Source organism: Antedon bifida, chromosome 3 (assembly GCF_963402885.1).
Source record: "Antedon bifida chromosome 3, ecAntBifi1.1, whole genome shotgun sequence".
Classification (NCBI taxonomy): Eukaryota; Metazoa; Echinodermata; class Crinoidea; order Comatulida; family Antedonidae; genus Antedon; species Antedon bifida.
In genome coordinates this window covers 5,420,913-5,448,206 of record NC_136228.1, presented here as the reverse complement: position 1 = coordinate 5,448,206, position 27,294 = coordinate 5,420,913, and the positions used below count along the sequence as shown (strand labels likewise).

The 27,294-nt window shown below is 32.9% G+C and overlaps 1 protein-coding gene across 1 annotated transcript in view; it reads left to right on the top strand.

Moving 5' to 3' along the window:
* The window catches only part of LOC144838093 (uncharacterized), a 29,527-nt gene that overhangs the window by 916 nt on the left and 1,317 nt on the right, over positions 1-27,294 (top strand). Inside the window, exons 5-49 of the mRNA XM_078693452.1 lie at positions 544-666; positions 771-944; positions 1,291-1,464; positions 2,123-2,248; positions 2,675-2,797; positions 3,525-3,679; positions 3,800-3,964; positions 4,721-4,894; positions 5,375-5,870; positions 6,201-6,362; positions 6,895-7,014; positions 7,410-7,624; positions 8,165-8,249; positions 8,540-8,737; positions 9,115-9,228; positions 10,179-10,439; positions 10,668-10,850; positions 11,232-11,413; positions 11,721-11,901; positions 12,333-12,455; positions 12,678-12,809; positions 13,099-13,467; positions 13,774-13,902; positions 14,167-14,280; positions 14,541-14,663; positions 15,164-15,280; positions 15,647-15,781; positions 16,251-16,373; positions 16,974-17,093; positions 17,702-17,827; positions 18,158-18,400; positions 18,961-19,098; positions 19,569-19,691; positions 20,180-20,305; positions 20,674-20,780; positions 21,400-21,610; positions 21,980-22,114; positions 22,218-22,583; positions 23,729-23,865; positions 24,300-24,528; positions 25,069-25,086; positions 25,390-25,404; positions 25,552-25,569; positions 25,863-26,158; positions 26,731-26,835. Coding sequence (XP_078549578.1) covers positions 544-666; positions 771-944; positions 1,291-1,464; positions 2,123-2,248; positions 2,675-2,797; positions 3,525-3,679; positions 3,800-3,964; positions 4,721-4,894; positions 5,375-5,870; positions 6,201-6,362; positions 6,895-7,014; positions 7,410-7,624; positions 8,165-8,249; positions 8,540-8,737; positions 9,115-9,228; positions 10,179-10,439; positions 10,668-10,850; positions 11,232-11,413; positions 11,721-11,901; positions 12,333-12,455; positions 12,678-12,809; positions 13,099-13,467; positions 13,774-13,902; positions 14,167-14,280; positions 14,541-14,663; positions 15,164-15,280; positions 15,647-15,781; positions 16,251-16,373; positions 16,974-17,093; positions 17,702-17,827; positions 18,158-18,400; positions 18,961-19,098; positions 19,569-19,691; positions 20,180-20,305; positions 20,674-20,780; positions 21,400-21,610; positions 21,980-22,114; positions 22,218-22,583; positions 23,729-23,865; positions 24,300-24,528; positions 25,069-25,086; positions 25,390-25,404; positions 25,552-25,569; positions 25,863-26,158; positions 26,731-26,835 — 7,289 coding nt within the window. The remainder of the gene's footprint in view (positions 1-543; positions 667-770; positions 945-1,290; positions 1,465-2,122; positions 2,249-2,674; positions 2,798-3,524; positions 3,680-3,799; positions 3,965-4,720; positions 4,895-5,374; positions 5,871-6,200; positions 6,363-6,894; positions 7,015-7,409; positions 7,625-8,164; positions 8,250-8,539; positions 8,738-9,114; positions 9,229-10,178; positions 10,440-10,667; positions 10,851-11,231; positions 11,414-11,720; positions 11,902-12,332; positions 12,456-12,677; positions 12,810-13,098; positions 13,468-13,773; positions 13,903-14,166; positions 14,281-14,540; positions 14,664-15,163; positions 15,281-15,646; positions 15,782-16,250; positions 16,374-16,973; positions 17,094-17,701; positions 17,828-18,157; positions 18,401-18,960; positions 19,099-19,568; positions 19,692-20,179; positions 20,306-20,673; positions 20,781-21,399; positions 21,611-21,979; positions 22,115-22,217; positions 22,584-23,728; positions 23,866-24,299; positions 24,529-25,068; positions 25,087-25,389; positions 25,405-25,551; positions 25,570-25,862; positions 26,159-26,730; positions 26,836-27,294) is intronic.

Sequence of the window (27,294 nt, the reverse complement as noted above, 5' to 3'; positions counted from 1 at the left end):
GAGCAGTATAGTATAAAATGCTGCATATACTACGATCGATACTGAACGACAATAAATAGATAAATAGATTTTTCTTGCATAAAACAAAATTAATTAGAAAAGTTTTTGATCAAATGAGGTTATGATATTATGTGTTGATCACGGTTCTATACTGAGGAGAACAATCCTCTACTGAAAAGAGGAAATACATTTTTTTTATATCCGCCCATTTTGTAAAAATTATAAAAAAATAAAAGTTATATATGTTGAGAACCATATTTTCACGAATTAATTTAAAACCAAAACTTTAACTGAAGGGCATAAAAAATGGAAAAATATGTTTTGCAGAATAGAAAAAATTCTCTTTTGTTTAAGCATACATGATAAATTCTATCTATTATTATAATGTTGTTTATGTAAAATAATTAATAAACTGTTTTGTACTATTTCTGTACAATAAACCAAATGTTGTTTTCCATTTTAATAGGCTTTACAATTAATTTTAATTTGTTTTACAATTAATTTTAATTTGTTTATGATGAAAGCATGTCATATCTTTGATAGGTCCTTCGTGTGGAGCAAATAATTACCAGTGTCCGTTCGGATCTTGTATCCCAGACAGCTGGCTTTGTGATGATATTGCAGATTGTAACGATTTCTCCGATGAATCAGTCGAGCTTTGCGCAGGTAACATTTGGAATTGGCGCTATATAACTTTCTGTTATGAATATTATTATATACCTACAGCAATGTATGTCCTAGTTGATTAACATGTAAACATTATTTTACAGGCCAATGTATTTCACCATTCCCTCCGGACAATGGCATTATTTTGGGAATAGCATACGAGTTCTACTTGAATGGCACTACTATAGGATATGACTGTTTTAGTGGGTACTCATTGATAGGACCATCCAATAGCACTTGCTTAAATGGAAATTTCACAGAAGTTCCAACATGTCGAGGTAAGTAAATTCTTGTGAAACTTCCAGTTCAATGGCTGGGAAAAAAATCATAGAAATTGGGATTAGTTATTCAGAATAAAACCATTCACACTATGTCATTCCAGACTAAGCGTATTATGTGTAATCAATAAAATGTAACACAGCTTTACTCTCATTGCCTCGTCCTTTAGATGGGACATAAAGCTGTTGGTCCTGTGTATATATATATACATTGACTCATTACAGTATTCAATGAATGAGTAGGGAATCATCTCCCAAGCATATAATAGTCCTACACACTGGACTCTCTGAGAGAACAGTCTGTACTGAAGACGAAAAAATAATAATAAATAAAATTGTTTTACAGAGGATTGCTCGCTTCCACCAGCTCCAGATCAAGGAACTGTATCAGGCTCTATAGTTCATGGCCAGAATATAACCTTTGAATGCGAAGAGGGGTATGTAACTACGATGGGTACAAGCACAATCACGTCTCAGTGTATGGATGGCGGTTATGATGTTACAACAGTAGTCTGCAAAGGTAACTAAGTTTTCCAAATAAAGTTTTTAGTGAAATAAAAATAAACATTATGTAAAGCTCTGTCTACACTATGTGATGTGCCCATATATAGACATGATGATGTCAGATTACTACCATATTTGGGCATATCACTACCATATTTGGGCACATCACCCTTTTTGTTGTCAAACTAGTTTGATAGTGTAGACAGAGTTTAACCGATCACCCAACTTTTCATGTGATCTGATCACACTTTATTGAGTCAGCATATATGTTGTTGCTGACACTGGTTTTGGTGAAGTCATCGTGGCTTGCGCCCTCATTTGTTCTAGATTTTCAGAATGATCTGTTATAACCTTGATAAAGTGAAATTAGATAACTTTGTTGTCGACATAATATTTTTGTTTTGGTTTTAGCAATTGTTTTGAGAATTTTATATTTGTATATTTTTGTAAAAATTACAATTTGGCCTCTAGTCACAATGTGTAATTTATTTTATGTGGAATATATAATAAAATTAAATGTTTGTTGGTAAAGATCTTTGGTGTGCGGTCACCTCTTCCTATGTTTTGTAATTTATTGAGTATGGTCTAATAATTTACATTTTAAAAAGCAAAAAAACATCACATAAAAATGGTAACAATTAAAAAAGAAAATAAACATAATTTGTTTGTTTCAGATTTCAATGAATGCACATCTGGGGAAAACAATTGTCACAACATGGCGATTTGTACCAACACATTGGGTAGTTTCTCATGTGAATGTATGGGAGGCTATACTGGCGATGGAACCAGCGACTGCACAGGTAGGCACTACTGTACACTGTACCTTTGTACTACAGCTCTGTCTACACTATCAAACTTTATTTGACAAAAAAATATGATTTACCCATATATGGACCCGATGATGTTATATCAAAAACATATTTGGGCACATCACACTTTTTGGTCAAACTAGTTTGGTAATGTAGACAGACCTTTACACAACCTATGATTTTTCAGATATATCTTAACATATAAAGGTTGAGTTTTATCATAATTTGTAGGTACCTTTAACATTGTGGAATTGGCACTAACTTTTGGAACTGATCACAATTAAAATAGGTTAAGAAATCTCTAAATCCTGTAGTACATGAAAAACATTAAAAATTTTGTGTAGATAATGCTGTTTACATAGACCAGATATGTATATAAAGTTTTGACATTTTTTTATGTAAAATGTTACTGTATAGATATTGATGAATGTAAGAACAACGACACCTGTCCACTTCTTACTAGTACATGTACCAACACAAATGGAAGTTTTTATTGTGTTTGCAATGAAGGGTATGAGGAGTCTTATGGCCAGTGTGTCGGTATGTAAACATCTAATATTTCTGAATTGTTTTTGTGTGTCTAGGTATGTCAAAGGTCATTCAGTTTGTTAACTTATGTTCAAAATTATGTTCAAAATTATACACACAATTGTTTGAATCTATAGTAATGCATATTTTTGCTGTTTCTATTATTCACTCCATATACCAGAATGGCGTCTTGTATATTATGTGTGAATACATTTTTAAAATGTATATTTTATTGATGATGAAGGAAATTCAGTTAATGTCCCCTTTTATGCCTACCATATCCTCAATGAAGTGCCTACCATGATCACTATATTCCCAACGGCAATATTCTTTTCGAAGGTAGGTAGAAATTGTCTGAAGGCCTTTTGAATGGCGAAATCAAATGTTGATATAAAGTTACAGTACACTACATATATTAATTCTGAAAAGAACTGTTGAGTTTCTCTACGTTTCGATCAATTTGTTTTGATCGTCCTCAGGAGTGGTGTACCGTAAACTTTAAATCAACATAGGTAGAATTTATGTTATCCTCTATCTTATTGAGTGTACATGTTGTGTGACATAAGAATTGTCAACTGAAAACACTTTCCAACATCTGTGTAGCCATCCAATCACTCATAAGCAGATGCATTTTGACTTGTAAAAGACACAAACAAGATGCATTCACACACATAATTCCAATTACATTAATATAACATCTTAAGAAAACATTCCTAGAAAATTTTGTTTTGTGTTTCAGAAATTGTATTGTGTGATTACGGAGTGGAAGCTGGTGATTTATTGCTGAGTATGCACGGAGGTGATTCTGGAAATTCTGTAGAAGACCGTATTTCTGAACCTTTCTTTCCTCCTATTGGTTTTCCATTTGGAAGTCAATACTTTGGTGTCGTTTATGTAAGACTTTTGTTTAGTTGAATAAAACATCTCAGTTTTATGATTATGATTCATGCAAAGCACTTATTCTGAACGGTTCATTGGGTTGTATGCATCTAATTCATATTTATTCTTTTTTAGTTTACTGAAAATGGTTTGATACTATTTGCACAAAAAGGTCAAACTCTATATGCCAATCCTCATCCACCCCTGGATGGACTAAGTGCGATGACTGATACGCACCTTGTTGCACCATTCTGGGCAGATGCTGACAATACACTTAATAACGGAGAAGTGTACTACCAAGTAAGTTAATTTAGTTACCTAGCTAGTGCTAGCTACCGAGCTGGCGCTAACTAGCTACCTAGCTAGTACTGACTAGCTACCTAGTTAGCACCAACTAACTATCTAGCTAGCGCTACCTAACTAGCTACCTAGCTAGTACTACTTAACTAGCTACCAAGCTAGCTCTACCTAGCTAGCGCTACCCAACTAGCTAGCGCTAACTAACTAGTTAGCACTGACCAGCTATCTAGCTAGCGCTACCTAACCCAGCTATCTATGTAGCGCTACCTAACTAGGTACCAAGCTATCTACCTAACTAGCTACCTAGCTAGCTACCTAACTAAATACTTAGCTAGCTATCAAACTAGCTAGCTACCTACCTACCTGAATCAATCAAGTATGTTTCAACCCCTTTTTATCCCCACCTGATCTATAATTTATCAACAAGCTCCGATGGAAAAACACAACACCCAAGAAAATTATAACTGCCAACAAAATGCAAACTAATGGTTTTCACAAAATGTTACATGTGGAACCTCTGTTTGCAGTCCCCTCAATCAACAAGCTCTGATTAGAAAACAAAACGCATAACAAAAATTAACTTTGTGGATTAAAAGAGAGTAATACTGAACTTGGCAGTAAATAGTGAAAAAAATCTCACCACACTCGGCTTGCACGTAGATTGTTATATTTCTTCTCCAAGCTTAACTCTTATTTAAAGTGTGTCCTTTGATTGTGTCACATACGTTATTTCATTGCTTTTACATTTATTTTAAGGTATATGACATGAACAACAATCCTGGTCTTCTCAACAAAGTATCAGCAATAGTGCAAACATCAAATGTTTCAGATGATTGCAGTTTTGTGAAAGAAAGTTTTAGTGGCACCTGGATGTTAATTGTGACCTGGACGGGAATACCGCAGCAACCAGCTGAAAGTAATCCAGACACGGTATGTCAATTAGTACATTAGAATTTAAAATATTTTTTTAATGATAATAATTCTCTACATTATACATAGCTAGCTATGAAAAGTATTGTAATGTTTAGCTCGTTTTTGCTCACATAGTACATTTTATGTGTATCCTCACCGTTTGATTGGTTGTACTTATCACATGGCGCAGTGTATTATTTCGAACCATTCTCACGATTATGTAGTACTGTCAGGTGGTACATTTTAAAATTTTAACAAAAAATTGTTTGGGAAATGCAAGGCTGGCGACTGATAGAAAACATGTAGTGTGCGTCATTTGAAACAGCTCTACTCTAAATTTTGATGGCCATATTTTTCTTATGAGCCTAGCTTGCCTAAATTTTGTTATAAAACAAATAATGAATGATAATTTATGAGTGAAATGGATAGAATATGTTTATAATTTAAAAGATAAACTGGTCTGTTAAACCTTACATATATATGTTGTTGTTTTTACAGGTCAACACGTATCAGGCAATTTTGATAACGGATGGTACATATTCATTTTCCTTGTTCAACTACAGGATCAATGCAATGAGGTGGAACACTGATGTATTGATCCACAAAGATGTCATTATAGGCTTTAATACTTTATATGATGGTACACAGGAATATGTCAATGCTCAGTTCAGTTTCCCAAATGAAACAAGTCGATACAGACCCGATCAATTCATAGGTAATACAGGTAACCAGGCTCGTTGGATCTACCGGCTTGAAAAGAACTGTCCATGGACACCCAATCCACGCCAGGTGTGTTTAGACTGGTATAATTCGCAGATCAATCCAATCTTTTGGAACAGTTTTCGATTGGTTTGCCCATGGACTTTTGGCCAAGCAAGATCAGATTCACGGTACTCGGACGCAACAAGCATTCAGAAATTTGCCCGTTTTATGATTCAATTTGCTGTTACAGAATACGAAGTAGAAATTCTAAATCAAATTGACATTCAACAAGGTAAATGTAAATTTCATACCTTAGATATAAACTCAAGTGGAAACCTTTAGTGTATAATAAACAGTAGGCCTAATTCTGTTTCATAAATTGACAATTTTTACAATTTGTTTGGGATGGTTTAATTTATGTTAATAATAAGTATATAATAATTGTAAGTTATGATTAAAAATTATTATTTTGATATTTTCAGCAATCATTATTTCTCCTACAATTCAGGAATTGTATATCTTTGACATGAATTAATGTTTAAGCCTAATATGCTATCGTTAAATTTAATTGAACCATATTAACTGTGATGCATGTACAAAAAATATCAAAATATTTTTCCAGAGGATGCAAGGTGTTTTCAATTGGCAACCCCATCACGAAGGTATTCCGGTGCGCGATGCTGTTACCGTAACGATGGTACATTTATTGCTGGATATGAAAAGTTTTGGAGAAGTAGCTTCTTGGAACGTTTCCATATCAACCGTGGTTTTTGGAATTGGTTCTGTAAGTAATTTTCGGCATCCATTAATGTTAATGACAACATGTTTTGAAATAAGTTTACTTGCTTGTTGTATAAATACTAGATTTGATTTTCACTGGAATGATGATTCCAGGTGGCTTGTACAGGTGCATTCATATGATGGTGCATAGTTGTTCGTGTTCATTTATTCAATTAATTATTTTTAAGCGATAGCATATAAATAAAATGTTATTAAATTAGGATCAAACATAGATTAAAACATTAGCTTTCAATTATCTCAGTTACATCTTAACCTTGAAAAATGGAATCCGTTCTTTTTTTTTGGTATTTTTGTCCTTTTATGTGATCCATCAATGTTAAAAATGCTAATCTTTAACTATATGCTATTGTAAAAAACAGTGTATCCAAAAAAAACATGATCTCACCTAAAATGTTGATTTTATGGAAAGTACATAATGTATTTGGATTGGTCATCATTGGTCATCATTGGATTTTTTGTTTAGAGTTCAATTTATAAGGAGTTCACCATATTTGATATTACTTAACTTTTAATAGATCAAGAAGTTGTACCACAATATTCCTGTTGCACACAATCTCAGGATGAAGATTTCTGCAAAATGTATGAAGAACAACGCCCTGAAGCTTCCTTCATTCGATACAGACCCCCAAGAACTTGTAAGTCATAGTTTTTAAGCACATCAAAACAACTTTAATCAGTTCAATTCAATTCAATATATTCCAGGTTTTACAATACAAACAATAACTTCATCACTGTATGCTAGACCCGGGGGACTCCAACAGCAAACTCTGGCTCTTATAATGTATTTAAAATGTATAACAAATTATATCTTTTCTAAATATTATTTATATCTTGATCCGTACTTGTCTTTTCCATACATTTTTTTTTTGCTTATTCTTAATTTTTTTTATGACCTATTCATTATCATTTCTTTTTTTTTTAAAGCTCGCCCAACACAAGATGTTTTTCTTCATCTTTCCGGGCATCTGCCTTTAAACTCTAACCTTTTTACTCTCATTCACTAATTATTCAATCCCTATTTTTTATTTAGCCTTTACACGTGGCGATCCTCACTTGACGACTCTAGATAGCTATGATTACACATTCAACGGTCATGGTGAATTTGTACTTGAGGAGGTAGATTTAGGAAATGGTAGCATGTTTATTGTCCAGTCCAGAATGGAAACACCGCAGTTTGATTCAAACAGTGACATAAAAGCTACCATTTTCACCTCTTTTGTTGGAGCAATCGATGGCGGAACTAGGGTAAAATATTAATTTTTTTTTTTGTAAACTAAAACTATTTAAATATGGATATTTTGACTATGGATAAAGCATAAACTTTATAACATGACTCTCTCCTATAAGCAATACCCCATCCTGACCATCGTGTACAGACACCTACTTTCTGTTCATTGAGAGTAATACACTCTAATGGTCACGTCAAATCCAGATATGTTTTTTGGCAAATGGATGAATGATCTTCTTTCCCGATAACATAGACAGCTAATTTTCATTGATTCAGAGGTAGTATCCCTTTAGCTTAGCATCTAGTATAGCTAATATTGTGCAATAAATTGTGACATTTTGACACATTTGACCTATTTTAGGTTGAAATCAGATTGACTAGCAATAGTCTAGATATTGGACTTCTATTTTACTTACTCTGGATGCACCTTCATTCAAGATTCTTATTATTATTGCTAGTACACTGTAATAGCCCATAGTCATGTCCAAAAAAAATGTTTTTTAATGGATGAATGATGTTCTGTAGAACTAAAGGTTATTATTTTTCACCTAATTTAGGTTGAAATCAGGTTGACTAGCGATAGTCTGGATATTGAAATATTAGTTAACGGCACACTAATTGACAAGGCTGCATTAGACAATGGTAAGAATCTTCTTGTTTTACCCGATGATCAAAATTACTAGTAAAATTAATCTTTTATTACTCGACAATGATTATTAAAGAATTTGCTATTTTACTATTTACTGTGTATATTTTTTATCTACCATATATTTTATATATTATTCTATTACATTAAGTTTAAGTCTCTCTTGAGCTTACTTGATCTTTTCCAAGCTTTTATTTGAATAATTGAATTTATCTGTATTTCATTATGAAATAAAAACGAATGATTGAGCATTGAAAATCATGATATGTTTTTGTATGTCTTTTAGTTACTTACACAAGTGAGTTGGACTTTGATTTCACTGTGTCTAAAATATCTGGTGAATACATAAATGCAAATGGAACTGATCGTTACATTGCTTCATGGAATTCAGATGTTGGATTTTCTGTGGCCGTTTCTGAAAAGATGTTAAATATAATGTTCCAACTTGATGATGTCTACTTGGGAGATGCCAAAGGTCTTTTAGGTAAGTATCATCATTATTATTATCATTAATTCTTATTGACGTTATAAATTATCATCATTGTTTGTTATTAGTGCCATAACTTTTAATAGTGTAGATGAAATATATTAATAATACTTTATTTCAACACAGTAAAGTTAAATCACACAAAAAGTGTTTTTCATCAAGACGCAAGTCTGTAAATGCATTTTAACATTTTTTTTAAAACTTGTTTATTAAACAAATGATAACAGTCAAGGTGCCATATAAGTATACATTAACAAAAAAACAACTAAATTCAATATGATAAAGGAAATATTATAAAATCGATCATTGATTATTAATATGATTTAGAATTTTCGTAAATGTATACAAATTTATCTGTACATTTGTTTTGACAGGTCGATGGGATGATGATGCATCAAATGATTTAGAGATGAGGAACGGGACGGTTCTTACACCGTCATCAGGACAAAACTTAACTGATATGCAGATCTTTGAGTTTGGACTTACATGTAAGTCATTTCTTTATCAATGTTTTGCCTTAAAGATGTATTGTCCCTTGAAACACAAAAAATTAAGGTCAAAATATTATAAATTTAAATTGGCCATATCAAAGTAATATTAAAGTTATTCACTTTAAGTCGAAAATTGGAGCCAAAAACAACAAGTTTACGTAATTAACAGGTAAATTTAATTTGATTACATTTCGTCTGGAAAATCGTCGCGAGCGAAAGTAAACAAAGATTTCAAACCATGAGTATGCATTATGCATGATGCTAATTAGGATTGTTTACAACTCGTAAAGGTTAAGAAGGTGTTCTCACACAGATCGCGAGGAAGTTTTATGATTATGCATACAGAGTAGCCAAACAAGTGCATTGCATTATGAGATATGTTTTGATCGAAAACTTTGACTGGAAGTCAAAGTTATTTTCTGAACAAAAAAACGTCTGTATTTCAGTTAAATTATTTTTTTTTCGACTAGTTTTTGATGAAATTTAATAACTATTATGATACTTCAAAATGACCCACTTTTTTTCGAAATCTTTTTTAAAAAATTTTTTTGGAATTAGTCAAAGGGACAATACATCTTTAATCTGACATATACTTGGTAATAAGTACATTCGCAAGTGATTCTCCGGTGGAAATAAAACCTACAACCAGATCACTAGCCTGGTGTTCATATCTCTAGACCAACAACGATAACTGCATTATATGATGATATCATTCAATGTGATAGTGTTCATAAAATGTATGTTCTTGTATTGCTTTTTGCAAGAAACCCATTTTACATTTTTTTTATATTTCGTGTACAATTTTTAAAATAAAATAAATGAATGAATATATTGTTGTTTATCCAGAATTGAAAGGTAGAGAGTGTCAGAGTAAAATAGATTTGTTTATTGCCCTTTGATGGCTGTCTCAAAGTGTTTTTACTAATTTTTTTTCCAATTTTTCATAGGGAGAATAACTGAAGATGAATCGCTCTTCACTTATGATGAAGAAAGGTCATACAGCAATATCAATGACCTGACCTTTGAACCAACCTTCCTTAGCGATCTTATAGCAGAAAATGAGGGTACTGAATTGTACAGCAATGCTCAGGCAACTTGTGGATCCAATATGCAGTGCTTATTTGATGCTCTTGCTACTAAAAATGTTAATATCGGTGCAAATACTCTCAACACAGATCAAGTAATTATTGAAGATATCAATTTCTTAGGTAAGATGCAAGCATTAATTCTAAAACAATTGGCACATTAAGCTGAGGCATGGTTGTCTATTAATTACGTTATTTTGTAGTTTTTTAAGTTTATTTACGATGTAAACAAAACTTTATTGTCACAGTGGAATCAGCTATGAGACAAGATCCTTATTAAATGCAATCAAGTTTGTAAAATCACTATTGTTTATCACTTTACTTAAAATTCCTAAAATATTTTTTTTCTAGAAAATTTTCCACCAAATATCACTAACGTGATTGATCCTGATAACATATTGAATGGCACAGACGTCTTGAAGGTAATGGTAGGATCCACATATTCCTTCCAAGTTGAGGCAAATGACCAGAATGGTGATCCAATTACCTTTGGTTTGCTAAATGCCGTTGGAGGAGCTTCCGTAAATCCCACTAGTAAGTAAAAGATTTATTTACTATTAAAAGTTGCATAGAGAATATTTTAAAAGATATCGACTTTTCTTTTAAATTGAGAACGAAATAGAACCGTTAAATAGAACAGTAGAAACTAAGCAACACATGATATAAATTAACCAATCAGAGAGTAAAGACACTTATAATAGTAAACATTGTATTAGCCTATCATGCAATAGTCTCTCTGCTCTTTTCAATAAGAAATTTTAAAATAAAATTTGGTAAGGATGTAGAAAGAAAAATTCAAGATAGGAGTCTGTGTATAAATTTTAATTGTTATGGAATAACTTGTATTATATTATTTGAATTTTGTTGTTGCAAATATTGTATAATAGTATTGTGTTATTCATTGTTCTTAATTAGCTGGTGAAGTTACCTGGACACCAGGAAATACAGATACAGTCAATTTTGGTGTTGTAGCCTCTGATGGAATGGCCAGTAGTGCCTTAGTGTTTGAAGTGCGGATTTGTGAATGTCTAAATGGTGGAGTCTGCGATTTCAACACATTGGCTCAAGGGACTCTTATATTGGATAACAAGTTTGCAGTTAGTATTATGTTCTATTTTTATTTTATTTCTAAAGAAGTATATTTTGTCTTAAGCTCTGTCTACACTCTCAAACTTTATGTGACAACAAAATGTGATATGCCCACATATGGACACAATGACATCATATCACTACCACATTTGGGCACATTTGTTGTCGAACTAGTTTAATAGTGTAGACAGAGCTTACATTAACTATGGTGGTTGTCAAGTAATTGGCACTTTCAGTGATTGCTGAATGTTACAATACAATATATGTTATTCTCTGCAATTGCTTTTTACAATAAATGTCTTTCTTTCCTCTAAGGTTGTGGTTTGTGACTGCCCTGCAGCATATTCAGGCAATAATTGTGGGGAGGACTTTGATGCTTGTCTTGATAGTCCATGCTTTCCAACAGTCTTATGCACAGATAATCCGGCACCCAATCCGAATGCTACTTGCGATAGCTGTCCAGAAGGGACTGTTGGAAATGGATTTAAATGCTACGGTTAGTATTTGCTTTGCATAGTACTCTGTTCTGTACTTCTTGAAAGAGAGAGACTCTATTTTACAACAAACTCAAGAAAGTCATTCATACTGAGTTTGGGGGAAACACATGCTAAACAACATGTCTACACTATCAAACTTTATGTGATTTGCCCATATATGGACATATTATATATTATGATATTACTACCATATTTAGGCACATCACACTTTTTGTCATACTAGTTTGATAGTGTAGACAGAGCTTTATAGTGTGAGTCAATTTCAATCTCAATCAATACAAACAACTATACATTTTGTATATAGAGCTAACTTATTTTACACTGAATGTTCTTTACTGTCGATATAATAAAATAGAACTTATACAAATACATTTCACCATTTGCTTGATGTTACAAGAAACTTAATTTTCATACTTTTTTACTCTTGTAGATTATGACGAGTGTTTATCTGAGACTGATAGCTGTGATCAGGTCTGCACCAATTCCTTAGGATCTTATGAATGTAGTTGCAACTCAGGCTATCAGCTTCAAAATGATTTAAGGTCATGTCAAGGCAAGTATTTTTGGATTAGTTTATTAATTATTTTTTGTCTTAACCATTGTTTTATGTCATTATTTTAAGTCTTTTAGCACCATAAAATGACTTCTAAATTATATTGCACGTCACTTTTATCTTAAGATGATACATGTATAAGTAAGTTCAACAATTATTAATGTTTGGATTTTGTTTTAGTTTCAATATTTGTTCTAATATCTGTTTCCTCTTTTTTCTTAGACATAAATGAATGTTTACTTGACACTAATGACTGCAGTGCTAATGCTGACTGTACTGATTTTGATGGAGGGTATAATTGTACATGTAGAATGGGTTACCAGGATATCAATGGAGATGGATCTGTATGCAATGGTAGGTGGAATTATTTATTACTTATGCTAGACCTCTAAAAACCAGAATATATAAAAGATTGTAATCAGATCAGATTTTACAAGTCATAGTCACATAGTCTAATTATCTCTGAATTTTTCACACTGCTGTGCTTCTTTGAGAAATATGCTGCCACACTGGACAACAGTATTTCAAAGGTAGTCTAGAGAAAAGATAGACATATTTTGTTTCTTACAGTTTAAGAGTGGTGACTTGATTTTATTGTAGAAATAAAATAAATAGCTGAAATCAATTCAATTTTATTTTAAAGACATCAATGAATGTATTCAAGATGAGTATCCATGTGCTGCCATAGCAACGTGTACAAACACCGTAGGCTCATTCGTTTGTACATGTTCACCTGGTTACATCGGCACTGGAAAGCTGTGTGCTGACATTGATGAATGCACACAGAACATGGATGATTGCAACGATAATGCTGTCTGCTCAAACACTGTTGGATCGTATAAATGTATTTGTGCAAGCGGGTATTCGGGGAATGGAACGTATTGCGAAGATATTAACGAGTGTGACGATATGTTGGCTAGCTGTAGCAACGTAGCTACATGTATCAACATCATCGGTAGCTATAGTTGCGAATGCAACTCTGGATACATTGGGGATGGTCGAAGTTGTGAAAGTAAGTAAACAGAATATGTCCAGTGTACATGCCTCTCACTAGGGTAAAATTCCCATTATGCTGTGTTTCATTTATAGAGACTGTAGTATGCCATCTAATCTTCAGTTTTAAGTCATTTAAAACAATTATGACACACCTGATTGTATTCTTGCAATTTGATTTGTTAATTACTTTTTTTTTTGCTTTTTACTCATTTGGAATTTGGTGATAGTTCTTAAATGACAGCTCTTTTCTGTCATCAGTGCTTCATTTGTATGTTTTTTTAAGAAATAAATATTAATAATTGATACAATTGATGATTTTCAGATGTGGATGAATGTATGACAGGTAATTACAACTGTTCTGATTCAAACACTATATGCATTGATACACCTGGATCATATCTATGCAGATGTTCCAGTGGATTACAAGACAACGTAAATGGAACTTGTGTTGGTATGTGTATTTTATTATTCACATTGTGTACGTCATGGGCAGGTTGTAGTAGAGATGTATATTATTTTATTTAAGTGCTTGCCTTGCAATCCCAGGGTACAGGGTTCAAACAGGGTTGTGACTCATGTCTCTTTCTACTGCACTCCATAAGCCTCAAATGAGTTTATAAGCGCAATCAATTATAGTTTAAAAATAAATAAATGTAAAATATTATTATTATTATAACAATTAGTTACTTTAAATGTATGTTATACTTTATCTTAGATATTAATGAGTGTATTAACAGTCCATGCGATGCTCTGGCAACCTGTACAAATACATTTGCCTCTTATTCTTGTGAATGTCCATCTGGGTACACTGGAGGACTTGTTTGCACAGGTTAGTATCATGAAAACACCCCTATACATAAATAGAATAATCCATCACATTAGACAGTATATCTCACTGTGAAATTTGAATACTTTATTTGAAACTGAGCAGCATGAAAAAATATCAAAATGTAATTTAAGTAGATCTTTTTGCATGTAGTTTGAGGACTTTCTAAGAGTCAAATACTCCTGTAGAATCATTGGTTCCATAATGAAAGTATAATAATTAAACTAATTCTTTCATTTTTCATCTTGCATTATTCATTTTAGACATTGATGAATGTAGCATAAACTCTGATGATTGTGAACAAGTCTGCACCAACAACAACGGTAGTTTTGTGTGCAGTTGTGATTCTGGTTTTGTGCTTAACAATGATGGAATCACATGTACTGGTAAGTTATTGGTTTTGATTTGCGATGACCTACCTATGACCTAGGAACTGGTTACAGCATGATAATTTCACTGTGAGCATGCGGGGACATTGGGACAGCTTTCTTCATTTGATTCCCCGATTTAGTTTTGGTGGATTCTAGGTCCAGAAGACCATTAACACAATATGTATAGGTCATAGGTCATTTACTACAGTTTATATTAATGTGCAACCAAACTACCAAAGATTTTAAGAAGATGGGATTACTGTAGCTATCCTGAATTTTTCCAGTAAGAAAACATCCATTAGTTGATAGGAGAAATTCTAATATCTAGAAAACAGACACTTAATATCTCTTGTATAATATGAGGCCTGACATATTTACTGTTTTGTAAACTAGCCACGAAACTTAAAAACATAAATGGAAAATGCTGTATTTTATCATTCTGACTAAATTGTTAGTTACTAAATGATGAACCTTGACATTTCAAATGATAACCTTTGACATTTCACCTCATATAGCTTCCATGACGTGTTCAAGTACTACATGTGTCAATGGCGAATGTTATGTTGATGGCGGGGATGAATTATGTCGATGTAACAATGGATTTGAAACCGCTACAGCTACTTTATGCACAGGTAATATATTGGAATATGTCATTTTAGGAGACACCACTAATTAGGGGAAACTTTCCTATGAACCTAATAAGTAACAGTATATATGTGTGAACAATACGGCCAACCCCTATTCAGAAGACACCCTTGTTTTGGCTCCCAAAGGTGTCCTTTTAATAGTGGTTTTACTGTATTTATGAATCAAGATTAGAGAGTCAATGTGTTTCTTAGTCGTTTTTAAAAAAGATGGTTTTTGTAATAAGGTCTATAGATTTGGCATTGTAAAAATGATTGTTATTGTCAAGAAAGACATTTGAAGAGACTTATTTGTGAGATCTTGCATATACATAATATAATAATTTGTGTTTTAAAAAATCTTATTTATCTTAGACATTAACGAATGCTCTAACAATGCTGATAACAATTGTGATGTAACTAACGGTGGATGTAACAATACCTCACCTTTTTATACCTGTACATGCAATAGTGGATATAGGATTATCGAAAACTCATTCACTTGTGAAGGTAAGTACACATTTTTTATTATTTTAAAATTATTGTCCCCTTCTAGGGAAAAGTCTATGATATAAGACCCAGACAGCTTGGTTCCAAATCTGGCCCTGCTAGTGCTACTGCTTGAAATGAAATAAAAAAAGTTTTGTTAAAAAGGTGTTAATGACCTATAAGCTTCCAGACTTTGCTATGTTTTGAGTTTTCTGGACCCCACATATCTGGTATGTAAAGTTCTGTCTACACTATCAAACTACAAAAAAAGTGTGATGTGCCCAAATATGGTAGTGATATGACATCATCATGTCCATATATGGACACATCACGTTTTTCTGTCACATAAAGTTTATTTATCTGAACAAAAGATTATTTGTAAAATTGTGATCAAGAACTCACTTGAAGTTTTTGAGAACCCCTAAAGCAATGTATCGTATATGCTATATATGGCATCATAATGAACTATTATGTCTTGTGCAAAATACAGATATTGATGAATGTGCGGAAGGATCACATGACTGTCATGACCATGCAACATGCGTCAACACTGAGGGCGGTTTCAACTGCTCCTGTAATGATGGTTTTACACAGGGATCTACAGATTGTGAAGGTAGTGTTTTTTCCCAATACATTAAAAGTACAGTATTTCATGTGTGAATGCAAGTTTAATTTATTATTTATTTATTTGTTTTACAAGCGCTGTATATTATTCAACTTTGTTTTACAAGAGCTGTACTACAGCAGTACAGCTGACTTGAAGAGTGCCTCTTATAAACTAACAACATAAGGTTATACCAAAGAACTTATAACACAAGAATCTCCTGTTCTTCAATTTGCATTCAAAACACAGTATCGGAAGTACAGGGTTAAAAGGTCAAACTGGGGGACGCCATTTCACAGCATGGAGCAGCACCCTCTCCAAACTAGGAAGTCAAAACTATTATTTCCTATAGAGTGCTCAGTCAATTACTCTATCCCCTATATTATAGCAGATCACCTATACAGATTTTGACTTTATAATTTGATGAGGGCGCGCTACTCCATGGCTCACAATGGCGCCACAAATTAGCTGTATTTTATCCTACAATGCCTTTCAAAATTGTTAAACTTCTTTGGTTATACTGTGTGAAGCTTTTGTTATAATAACATGATATTCAACTGATGTTAAATAGTAATATGATTAAAAATAATACAAATATATTTTTTACAGACATCAATGAGTGTGCTGGTGTGAACAACTGTCATTCCAATGCAAATTGCACCAACACGGATGGCTCTTATACATGTGCCTGTAACAGTGGATTTGTAGGCAGTGGCACTAGTTGTTTTGGTATGATCGTTATTATCAGTAGTATTAAAATCTTCATTATCACCAGAACCAACATCATTATCAGTATTGAAATCAATATCACAGATTGTAATTATCATTGACAGAAATCATTACGGAACAAAAAGCATTGCAGTTAAGATAGATCATTAAAGATATCACTCTTGTAGTATTTCACAAATGTAACAAAATGCAATGAATACGGGCTCAGTGTTAACGCAGATTAAGGCCAACAAGTAAATGCACAAAGAACCGACTTCCACAGAATCTTAAAGTTTCAAACATTACTTTGTCATTGTGTAATGTAATTCAAAAAACTCATTAGTGATATATTTATATACAAGTATTACTGCTAGTGTGTTGTATCATTGTAGTCTATACAGACATCAGTGAGACCTATAAAGATTGCCGTCTTGTTCTGAGATATTATATCGATGAAACACGCAAATACTTTCATACGTGTGTTACAAAGATTTTACATTTTGTGAATCACAGTCTATACACTCATGATGTTCACATGATATTGTAATGTCACAGCAGGGAGGTATACCTCCCTGGTCACATTGTAGTACTTTATACTATTGATTGAAATATAAATTTAATGTTTACAGATATCATTGAGTGTGAAGATGAAACCGCATGTCCTGGTGAGAACGTAGCATGTGAAAATACTGTCGGTAGCTTCACATGTTCATGTATGGAAAACTACATGAAAGACAGCAACGATACATGCTTAGGTAAAACCAATTTTACAAATATATTCGAAAATATGTGACATATTTTAAATATAACATATATAAATAATAGAGATAACACAGATTTGTACTGTAGTTACACTGTTTACACCAATTCTAAGCCCTAGTTTCAATTTCTAGGTTCTTTTGGGACACCCCTATTAAGGAGTATATATATATATTATATTTCCTGTGAAACAATAGAGAGGCAATAAATGTTTTAAAAATATGGGCAACCCCTATTCATGTGCACCCTATTAGGGGAACACCCATAACAGGTGTTCTATCTGTATTTTAATAAAATATAAATTTGTATATCAAAATTCTTGCTAGATATCGATGAATGTGAAATGGAAGACCGATGCCCTACAAATGGAATGTGTGAAAACATGCCAGGTTCATTTACGTGTACATGTAACCAAGGTTACCGACTAGAAGCCGGCAATTGTAGCGACATCAATGAATGCTTAGAGGCGCTTGACGAGTGTCATTTTGACGCTGATTGTGAGAATACCGATGGAGACTATGAATGCATGTGTCATGATGGTTTTACTGGAGATGGCCTCAGCTGCATGAGTAAGATTTTAAACGCTCTATGATTCACACCACCAAAGACAAATCACATATCTGCAATACTTGCAAACCAATTTAATACATCCTGAAGGATGAAACTAGTCAGCAATATAATAATTATAATAATAATAATAACGTTAAATTTATATTGCACAAAATGCAGCATGCCTCTAAACGCTGAACAATCAACAGAAAATGTAAAGAGCACAAAATTAATTTGTTGATGACTATTTTAGTGTTACCCATAACAACTAGTGATATCATAACAACTAGTTTGTGAAAACGACACTTCTCAATTAAAAGATTATTGTAGTGTGATATAATTTGTCTTTGCCCTGTTTTTGTTTAATTATTTCCTTTGTATTCCACAATGAATGTACATGAGTTTCTGCAGGCAGGCAGTCATGAGCTTAATTGTGTAATCTCCAATATTTTGCAAATATTATTCTATTTTACATCTCATCAGATTTTCTTTTTACATATACATGAATACTGTATGTTGAGACTCAATACAGTTTTCCTTTCAGTTGCTAATATTGTCAATAAATGTTTCTTTTTTTCAGATATTGATGAGTGTGATATGAATTCTGATAATTGTGATGGGTATGCAGTGTGTACAGACACAGCAGGTTCATTTAGATGTACTTGTCTTGATGGTTACATTGATCTTGATGGCACTGCTACAACAAACCAATGTTCAGGTTTGTAGGATATCCATGCTAAAGCTCTGTCTACACTATTAAACTTTGTGACAAAAATAATGAACCTCTACCATGGACACATCACACATTTTTTGTCAAACTAGTTTGATAGTGTAGACATAGCTTAAGAATACAATTTTGTTCATTTCATTACTAATTAATTTTGTATTGGTTAAGTTTTATTCTTTTAATTACTAACTTACAAACTTGTTGACTTGCTGATTGTTTGACTCTATGGGCCTGTTCAGACTTAGTTATTTACTCTTGTAAGTTACAGGTAGTTTCATTGGCCAGTTATCACTAACTTTGGTGAGTAGGTCATCAGCTTACTTAGTTATAACTTAGCTTAAATGGGCTAAAGAAGACCGACGACACATAGGCTCATTGATTAACTGAACCAAGCATTGATTGATTGATGGGTTTGTTATTTCATTATTAATTTTCTATAAATGTTGTTAATGTTATTTTAGATGTTAATGAATGTACATTGAATATTGATAACTGTCATCAGAGAGCTACTTGTAATAACACACAAGGAAATTTCACGTGTCAATGTGATGCTGGATTTGAAGGAAATGGCGTCACATGTACAGGTATTAATCAGCTTATTTTTTCTATAAAGCTATCATATTATTTATTTTGCCAAATTTCAAATACAGTACACAGTAAGACATAGAAAATGTACAAAAGTAACTCAATTAGGCAAGATCAATTAAAAGTTGTAAATAAAAATTACCGTTGATAGACTCTCCACATAATACCTACATAAAATGAATTACATGCATAAAAAACATAAATTGTTTTGATACATTTATTTTGTTTCAGGCCTGATGTCCATTAAGCAAATTTATTCGCAGGAATCAAAATATTAATATTTGCATCTACTTTTTGTGAACAATTGCACAACCAGTCGTAACTTAGGAATGTTTGCTTTACACAAATATATTCCCTAACGGAAAACAGTTTAAACTGCAATAGTACAATATTAGTAATATTGTACTTAGTTTATTATGTAACAATGCAGGATAATTATTTAATCCTTCACATTTCATCACCTTGCTCTTGATTACATTACATTTAGATGTGGATGAATGTACTAATTCATCATCGGTATGTGTTGGAGAACATGAAGTATGTACAAATTCAATTGGATCCTACAGCTGTATGTGCGGAGATGGTTTCACAAGAATCGGTAATGATTGTGAAGGTAGGTGTCTGTATGAATACTTGTACTATATTAATTCATTCAACAAAGGTTACTTATTAAAGTTGTTTTATTATGTCTGGAACCTACCCAAATTTAAGGTCTATCTACACTATCAAACTAGTTTGACAAAAAAATTGGTTGTATCCAAATATGGCAGTGATATGATGTCATCTTCGAAGATTCTCTTGTATACGTCACACTTTTTTTGTCAAAACTTTGATAGTGTAGACAGAGTTTTATACTAGGGTGGGCGGGATGGAATGGAAATGTTGATGATAGTGTGATTTTGGTGGTGTTGTCGGTGAAGTAAAGAAATTAAGGTTCTTAATGATGAACCATATTAATTATTTTGAAAATACATTTTTTAGGAGCTGTAACTGCGTCTGTCACCTTATCTTTCCAATACATTGATGGTTCATTAGTAACTGCTACTTCAATGTTAACAGATGCAAGAAAAGAAGCTTTGGCTGTAGATGTGAGTAACTGAATAATCATTCAATAGGGAGCTTTTGATTTGCAATGACCTACCTTGGTCAGGTCAATTAATGTGTCGTCGGTTGTCACTTGGACCTAGAAACCGTCAAAACTTTGTGGAGAGCGAGGAAATACGATCCCTCTGACATATTTTGTTCAAAAGCTTCGAAGATTCTCTTGTATATGTTTTTTTTTCATTGCCATGACCAGACCTCAATCTTTCCACTTCTTGAAAATTCTAAAACTTGGTTAGACTTACCTGCAGTATAACATAAAATATGTTTTGGAAGAAAAATCAATTGGTTGATGTAAACCATTTGAGGTACACCATGTATATTTTGTTCTGAAAAGAACTAATGGGTTTCTCAACATTTCAATCAATTATAATTTTATTGTCCTCAGGAGTAAGAATGAGATAAGAACATTCTCAGTCTTGAGGACAATCAAAGTATATTGATGAAAACGTTGTTTCAGAACTAAATATACATGGTGTACGGCAAACTTTATATCAACATTTGTTTTCGCCATAAAGACCTTCAAACAATATAAAAATCAATTTATATTAGAATTAGAACATACACTAAGGAATAATGAATATGATATAATTATTATTTATTCAGCTTGAAGAATTATTGTCAAGCACAAGCCTGATGTCTAGCTTCCTTGATGCTCATGTGTTATCAGTTACTCCTAATGATACGTGTGACTGTTTAATGATACAATTTAGAGTAGATTTCGAAGCTGGCACAATGGTGACCGATGAAGAACTGGCTGACATTGTCAATATGGCTATTGGCACTGATAATCAGTTTGCTAATAATGTTGTAGTAGGTATGTATATCTCCACTTCTCTTTTTCTTTTTTAATTTACATTTTACTTTTAGATTTCCCAGGAAATTGGTATGACGTGGATGAGAACAGAGTAAAGGCTAGCAATGATGATGTCTTAAGCTCTGTCTACACTATCAAACTTTATGTGACAAAAAATGCGATGTGCCCACATATGGACACGGTGATGTTATATTACTACCATATCTGGGCACATCACACTTTTTGTCAAGCTAGTTATAGTGTAAACAGAGCCTTAAGAGTGCTATTGACAGTGGCGCATCTAATATCTAGGTCACAGTTACTTTACACAACAAAACTCATGAATCACCACTTGATGATATTAATACTGTATATTGTTTTAATTGTAAGGCATGGATATAGCCACAACAACATCTGGAACAACAGAAGAACAAACGTCTGTCGATTCAACTACCGCTGATGGTACAACATCTGAGAGTACCACACCTCCAAGCACCACATCTCCAAGCACCACACCTACCGCAGGTACAGTTAAAAAAAATTGTTGTTCATTGTTTTTTGTTAAAAGAAAATGAAAGAAAAATAGTGTATTTCACTTCTTAAGTCATGCATACTTTTCACTTTACAGCTCAGAGTACCACAGCCCAGGGTACCACAGCCCAAAGTACCACAGCTCAAAGTACCACAGCCCAAAGTACCACATCCAAAAGTACCACAGCCCAAGGTACCACAGCCCAAAGTACCACAGCTCAAGGTACCACAGCCCAGGGTACCACAGCTCAAGGTACCACAGCCCAACGTACCACATCCCAGGGTACCACAGCCCAAGGTACCACACCTCAGGGTACCACAGCCCAGGGTACCACAGCTCAAGGTACCACAGCCCAAAGTACCACAGCCCAAAGTACCACAGCCCAAAGTACCACAGCTCAGGATACCACAGCTCAGGATACCACAGCTCAGGGTACCACAGCCCAAAGTACCACAACTCAAGGTAGATTTTTTTTAATGTATAAATGCACTATCTATATACATGCACTATTTCTATGGCAGGTAGGTTTAATATATTAACTTAATTCATTGATCATCCATTAGGATGAACAAATTTCACCCTTAACACCTTAATTCATACATAATTATAATGGATATCACATCGCTACAGTTATATAAATACACTTTTAATATGACAGGAAGATTTAATAGATTAACCTAATCCATTGATCATCAATTTGTATTAACAAATTTCACCCTTAACACCTTAATTCATACATAATTATAATAGATATCCCATCACATATTAATCCATATTTAATGTGGAGACTATATTATTCAAACATTTTAACTATAAATGCATATATTGCTATGGCAGGTAAGTTATCAAAATGTTTCACTGTCTCTTTGTTCATTTGTGCTTGTTTGTCTACCATTTCATCTTTTTGCAGCAATGAATTCCTGCAGTTGTTTGCGAGCATTGCTCATTGACATTAATTTCTTTTAAACAACTAACATTCAATAATATGCAAATTTATCTATTTCAGCATTTTCACTGGGTGTTTTTTCTCTTTCTGTTTTGATTGATAAAGCTTAGTTCCCACAATGTGATGCAACGCCAGTGATGGACCATACGAATTGTCACCTGTGATTGGTCAAATTTCTTGCGCTGCGGATACGTCTTTGCATTGCATCCAAGTGGGAACCAAGTTTAATTAAGCATCATTATAACTAAAAAATTTCAATTCATATTATCATATTTATATATCTGCATATTTTCCAAAAAAAATTATTTACTTCCCACAATGCAGTGTGTCAGCACATAATAATTCTTTATCACAATATTTAACATGTTATTTCATAACTCATCTAACTAACACTATTTGGTTTACTAGATACCAGGTTGCAAAAGAAAGTACGAATACCCATCACTAATATTAATGTTGTATTCGTTAATTATGGACTATTAACTTTATTTCAAGGATCAAGTTATGTATATGATTGAAGGCTAACCTCTCTTAATGGCATATTGTTGAAATATCTCACTCATAGAGTATCCACAATTATGGTGTGTTATCATTACGTACATAGCTCCTTTGAGGGTCCTATTTTTCAGTAGTATATTAATTGCTTTTTCTGTACTATTAGCTCCTGGAGTGATCTACGAAGTGACCATTACAATTGTTGGTATTGATGGCAATGAAGATGAAGCGGTATTTGATAACAGCCTTGCAGATGAAACCTCAGACAGATACATTCAAATTGCTGGATATGCATGCTCAGCCGTAAGTAAAAAGAATTTCTTCTTCTCCTTTTTCTTCTCCTTCTATCTTTTTCTCTCTTTCTTCTGTGTGCATGTGTATTTATTGTGGGACGGGGTGTGTGTGGTGGAGAGGGGTTGTGCGCTAATGGAGTATCAAAAAGACCACATTTTAATGGCCTCCTGAGAGGAGTTGGTGTGGTGGGATAATGACCAGAATTTGTACTAAAGGTTTTAATCAAGGAAGAGTCAAATTCACTCTTCCTTGATTTAAACTACACTTAAAAACTGCCCTGTACACTGAATTAAATCCAGTTAAGATTGATTATTTTTTACTTTCTCTAAGAATTTTGAATTGACATACATATAACTGGATTCTATATTAAAATATAAATAATAGTTTACTTAGACTGTCTCAACACATAACCTGTGAAACAATCTTTTTCGTTTCATTTAAAGATTGGATATGCCCTGAACACTGCATTTAATGACTATGTAAACTGTGAAGTGACAAGTTTGACAGATGGAAGCATTATAGCAGAAGCCAATGTAGGCTTTGTGACGAGCACTGATGTATCGGCCACTATGGTAGAAGAAGAGTTGAAGACTGCTGCCGAGGAAGGCCTGCCTACATCTGCTGATGGTGTTCTTTTAAATGTTGAAATATCAAGCATAACAGTAGATTCAGGTGAGTACATTTCCGTAACACAATGCACTGTACATTCAGAAAAATGATCTTTAAAGCTCTGTCTACACTATCAAACTTTATGTGACAAAAAAATGTGGTGTGCCCATGGATATGATGATGTTATATCACTACCATAAGTGGGCATATCACTACCATGTTGGGGCACATCACACTTTTTTGTCAATCTAGTTTGATAGTGTAGACAGAGCTTAAGACTACTGAGATTCATTTTTAAAAGTTGAGAAATCTGACATTTATGTTGAGAAAGAGTGGTGACCAAAGATATAGTAAAATGTAGTATATTGAGTCCCTTTTTTAATGTTTCATACCATAACAAATATTGAGACCATTTCCCAAATACAGCAGAATGTTTTTGAGATTAATAACATTGTGCTTCTTTTATATTTCAATCACAATCTATAATGTTTTTTGCTTCTATTATTTCTTGTAAATAATTTTTATTTCAATGATAATCAATCTAAAATAATATTATATTAAAAAGTAAAAGAATAATTTTTATTTTTTCCTTTCCTTTTCCAGTACCAACAACAACAGAAGGTATGACATTTTAATTATCATCATCATTAGCATTTATAGATCTCTTTTACTGATGTTAACATAACAAATATTGGGACCATAACAATTTCCCAAATACAGCAGAAGGTTTTTGAGACTGATAACATAAATTATTGTTGTGCTTTTTTTTATATTTCAATCACAATTCATAATGTTTTTTGCTTCTATTATTTACTGAGAATAATTTTATTATATTATATATAATATTATATACATATATTATATATTCAATGTAAAATATTATTATTTTGTAAGAATAATTTTATTTTTCCTTTCTTTTTCCAGTACCAACAACAGAAGGTATGACCTTTAAATTATCATTATTAGTAGTGCATTTTTAGAACCTTATATTCACCACATATTCAGCATACTAAATGCATATACATATTATGAAGTACAGTACTAATATATTTTTTACAATATTTAATAATTCCTCCTTTTTTTCAGCACCAGATGGTGGAATAGGTATGAACTTTGAATTATTTAATTTATTCATTTGATTTGTTTGCATCTCAAATATATACAACGATTATTTAAAACATAGTAAAACACTACAATAACATTTGAATAAGAACAGTAAGCTGAGATGCAGCATAGAAAGTCCTAATGTGAAACTTATTTCCAATGGAATCCTCTTACAAAAAGAAAGCAAGCAAAAACAACAATGGAAACACATACATAGATAATATAGGACATATTTAATCATTTTTAAGGAATTCTATTTCTAATTTATTATTTACTGTTTTTTATCTTATCAGATACTGTTGTGATTATTATAATTGTGGCATCAGCAATTGCGGTGTTCCTCTTTGTGTTAGTGCTAATGTTATGCATTATGGGTGCTGCGCTTCGTAGAAGAAGACATCTTCACGCAAGACCATTCTCCAAATATCCCACACCACCTGGAATATATGCCAGTAGGGTTGTACACAATCCTTTGGGCGTGAAATACGATGATGTAGATAGCTTCTATGAAACGGAGAGCGTAACAAGTAGTGAGGAGAGTCGAATGCGACATATGGCTAATGTTATAAGGAATGCTCCAAGGATTGAGGTTAGTACACACCTCACAATTCGCGGGAGTTCTTGGATACTCAGAGTAATCTCCTATTTCCTGTTTAAAGCAAAACACTCCCTCTCACTAATAATGGAACAATCCATTAAGAGAACTTTCTTGAAATAGCCATTAATTCTAGTGGGCTGAGGTGTCAATCTTGATCATGATAAAGCTCTGTCTACACTATCAAACTAGTTTGACAAAAAAAACTTTGATGTTCCCAAATAATATGGTGGTGATATGAAATTATTGTATCCATACAATATATAGGCTCATGACATTTTTTTGCCACATAATGTTTGATAATGTAGACAGAACTTGAAGTACAATTTCTCCTGATTTTTAGTGATATACTAAAACCTCTTTTTAGCTTGTACTACTAGGTACCTATTTGGAACATTTTTCCTCTATGTTTGGATGTAATTATTATAGTGCATTCTATAGATTGGCCATGCACTCACTAATATGAGTCCTATCCTGTGATATAAATCCATAATATTGACTCGTTGATTTGGTGTTTATATCAAATAATACAAGTGTTATTAACTTTTAATTTTGTTACTTTTCAGAGAATGAGTGGTAGCAGAATGAGCATGTCCGAAGGTTCTCCAAGTTCCTACTACAATGACTTTGTACGACCATATATAGCAACTGGAGCCGAGGAAGAAGAACTAGTATGTATTATTTTTTAATCTGAGGCTCTGTCCACACAATCAAACTAGTTTTACAAAAAAGGTGTGATGTGCATCTTCTTGTCCATATATGGGAACATTACATTTTGTTGTCGCATAAAGTTTGATAGTGTAGACAGAGCTGCTTTAAGAATAACAGGAGAGTGGATCTATAGCAATGCTCTAGGTAACAGCTCTCAATTGACCTAGCAACATACAAGCAGAAAGTGGATCTCAATTTATATAAAAACAATCTGTAACTGTTGCTGGATCTCAGTTGAAATATCAATAAGAATTTGAAAAAAATATATTTGTATACAAATATACTTTGCCTTTCCCACTGAAGCTTATCAAAACTTTAAAATAATTGGTAAATAATATTAATTGATTGGATATCCAATCGAATTTGAACAATTCCATGAAAGGCCCAGTGGTGTAATGGTTAGGACATCTGCATATCAA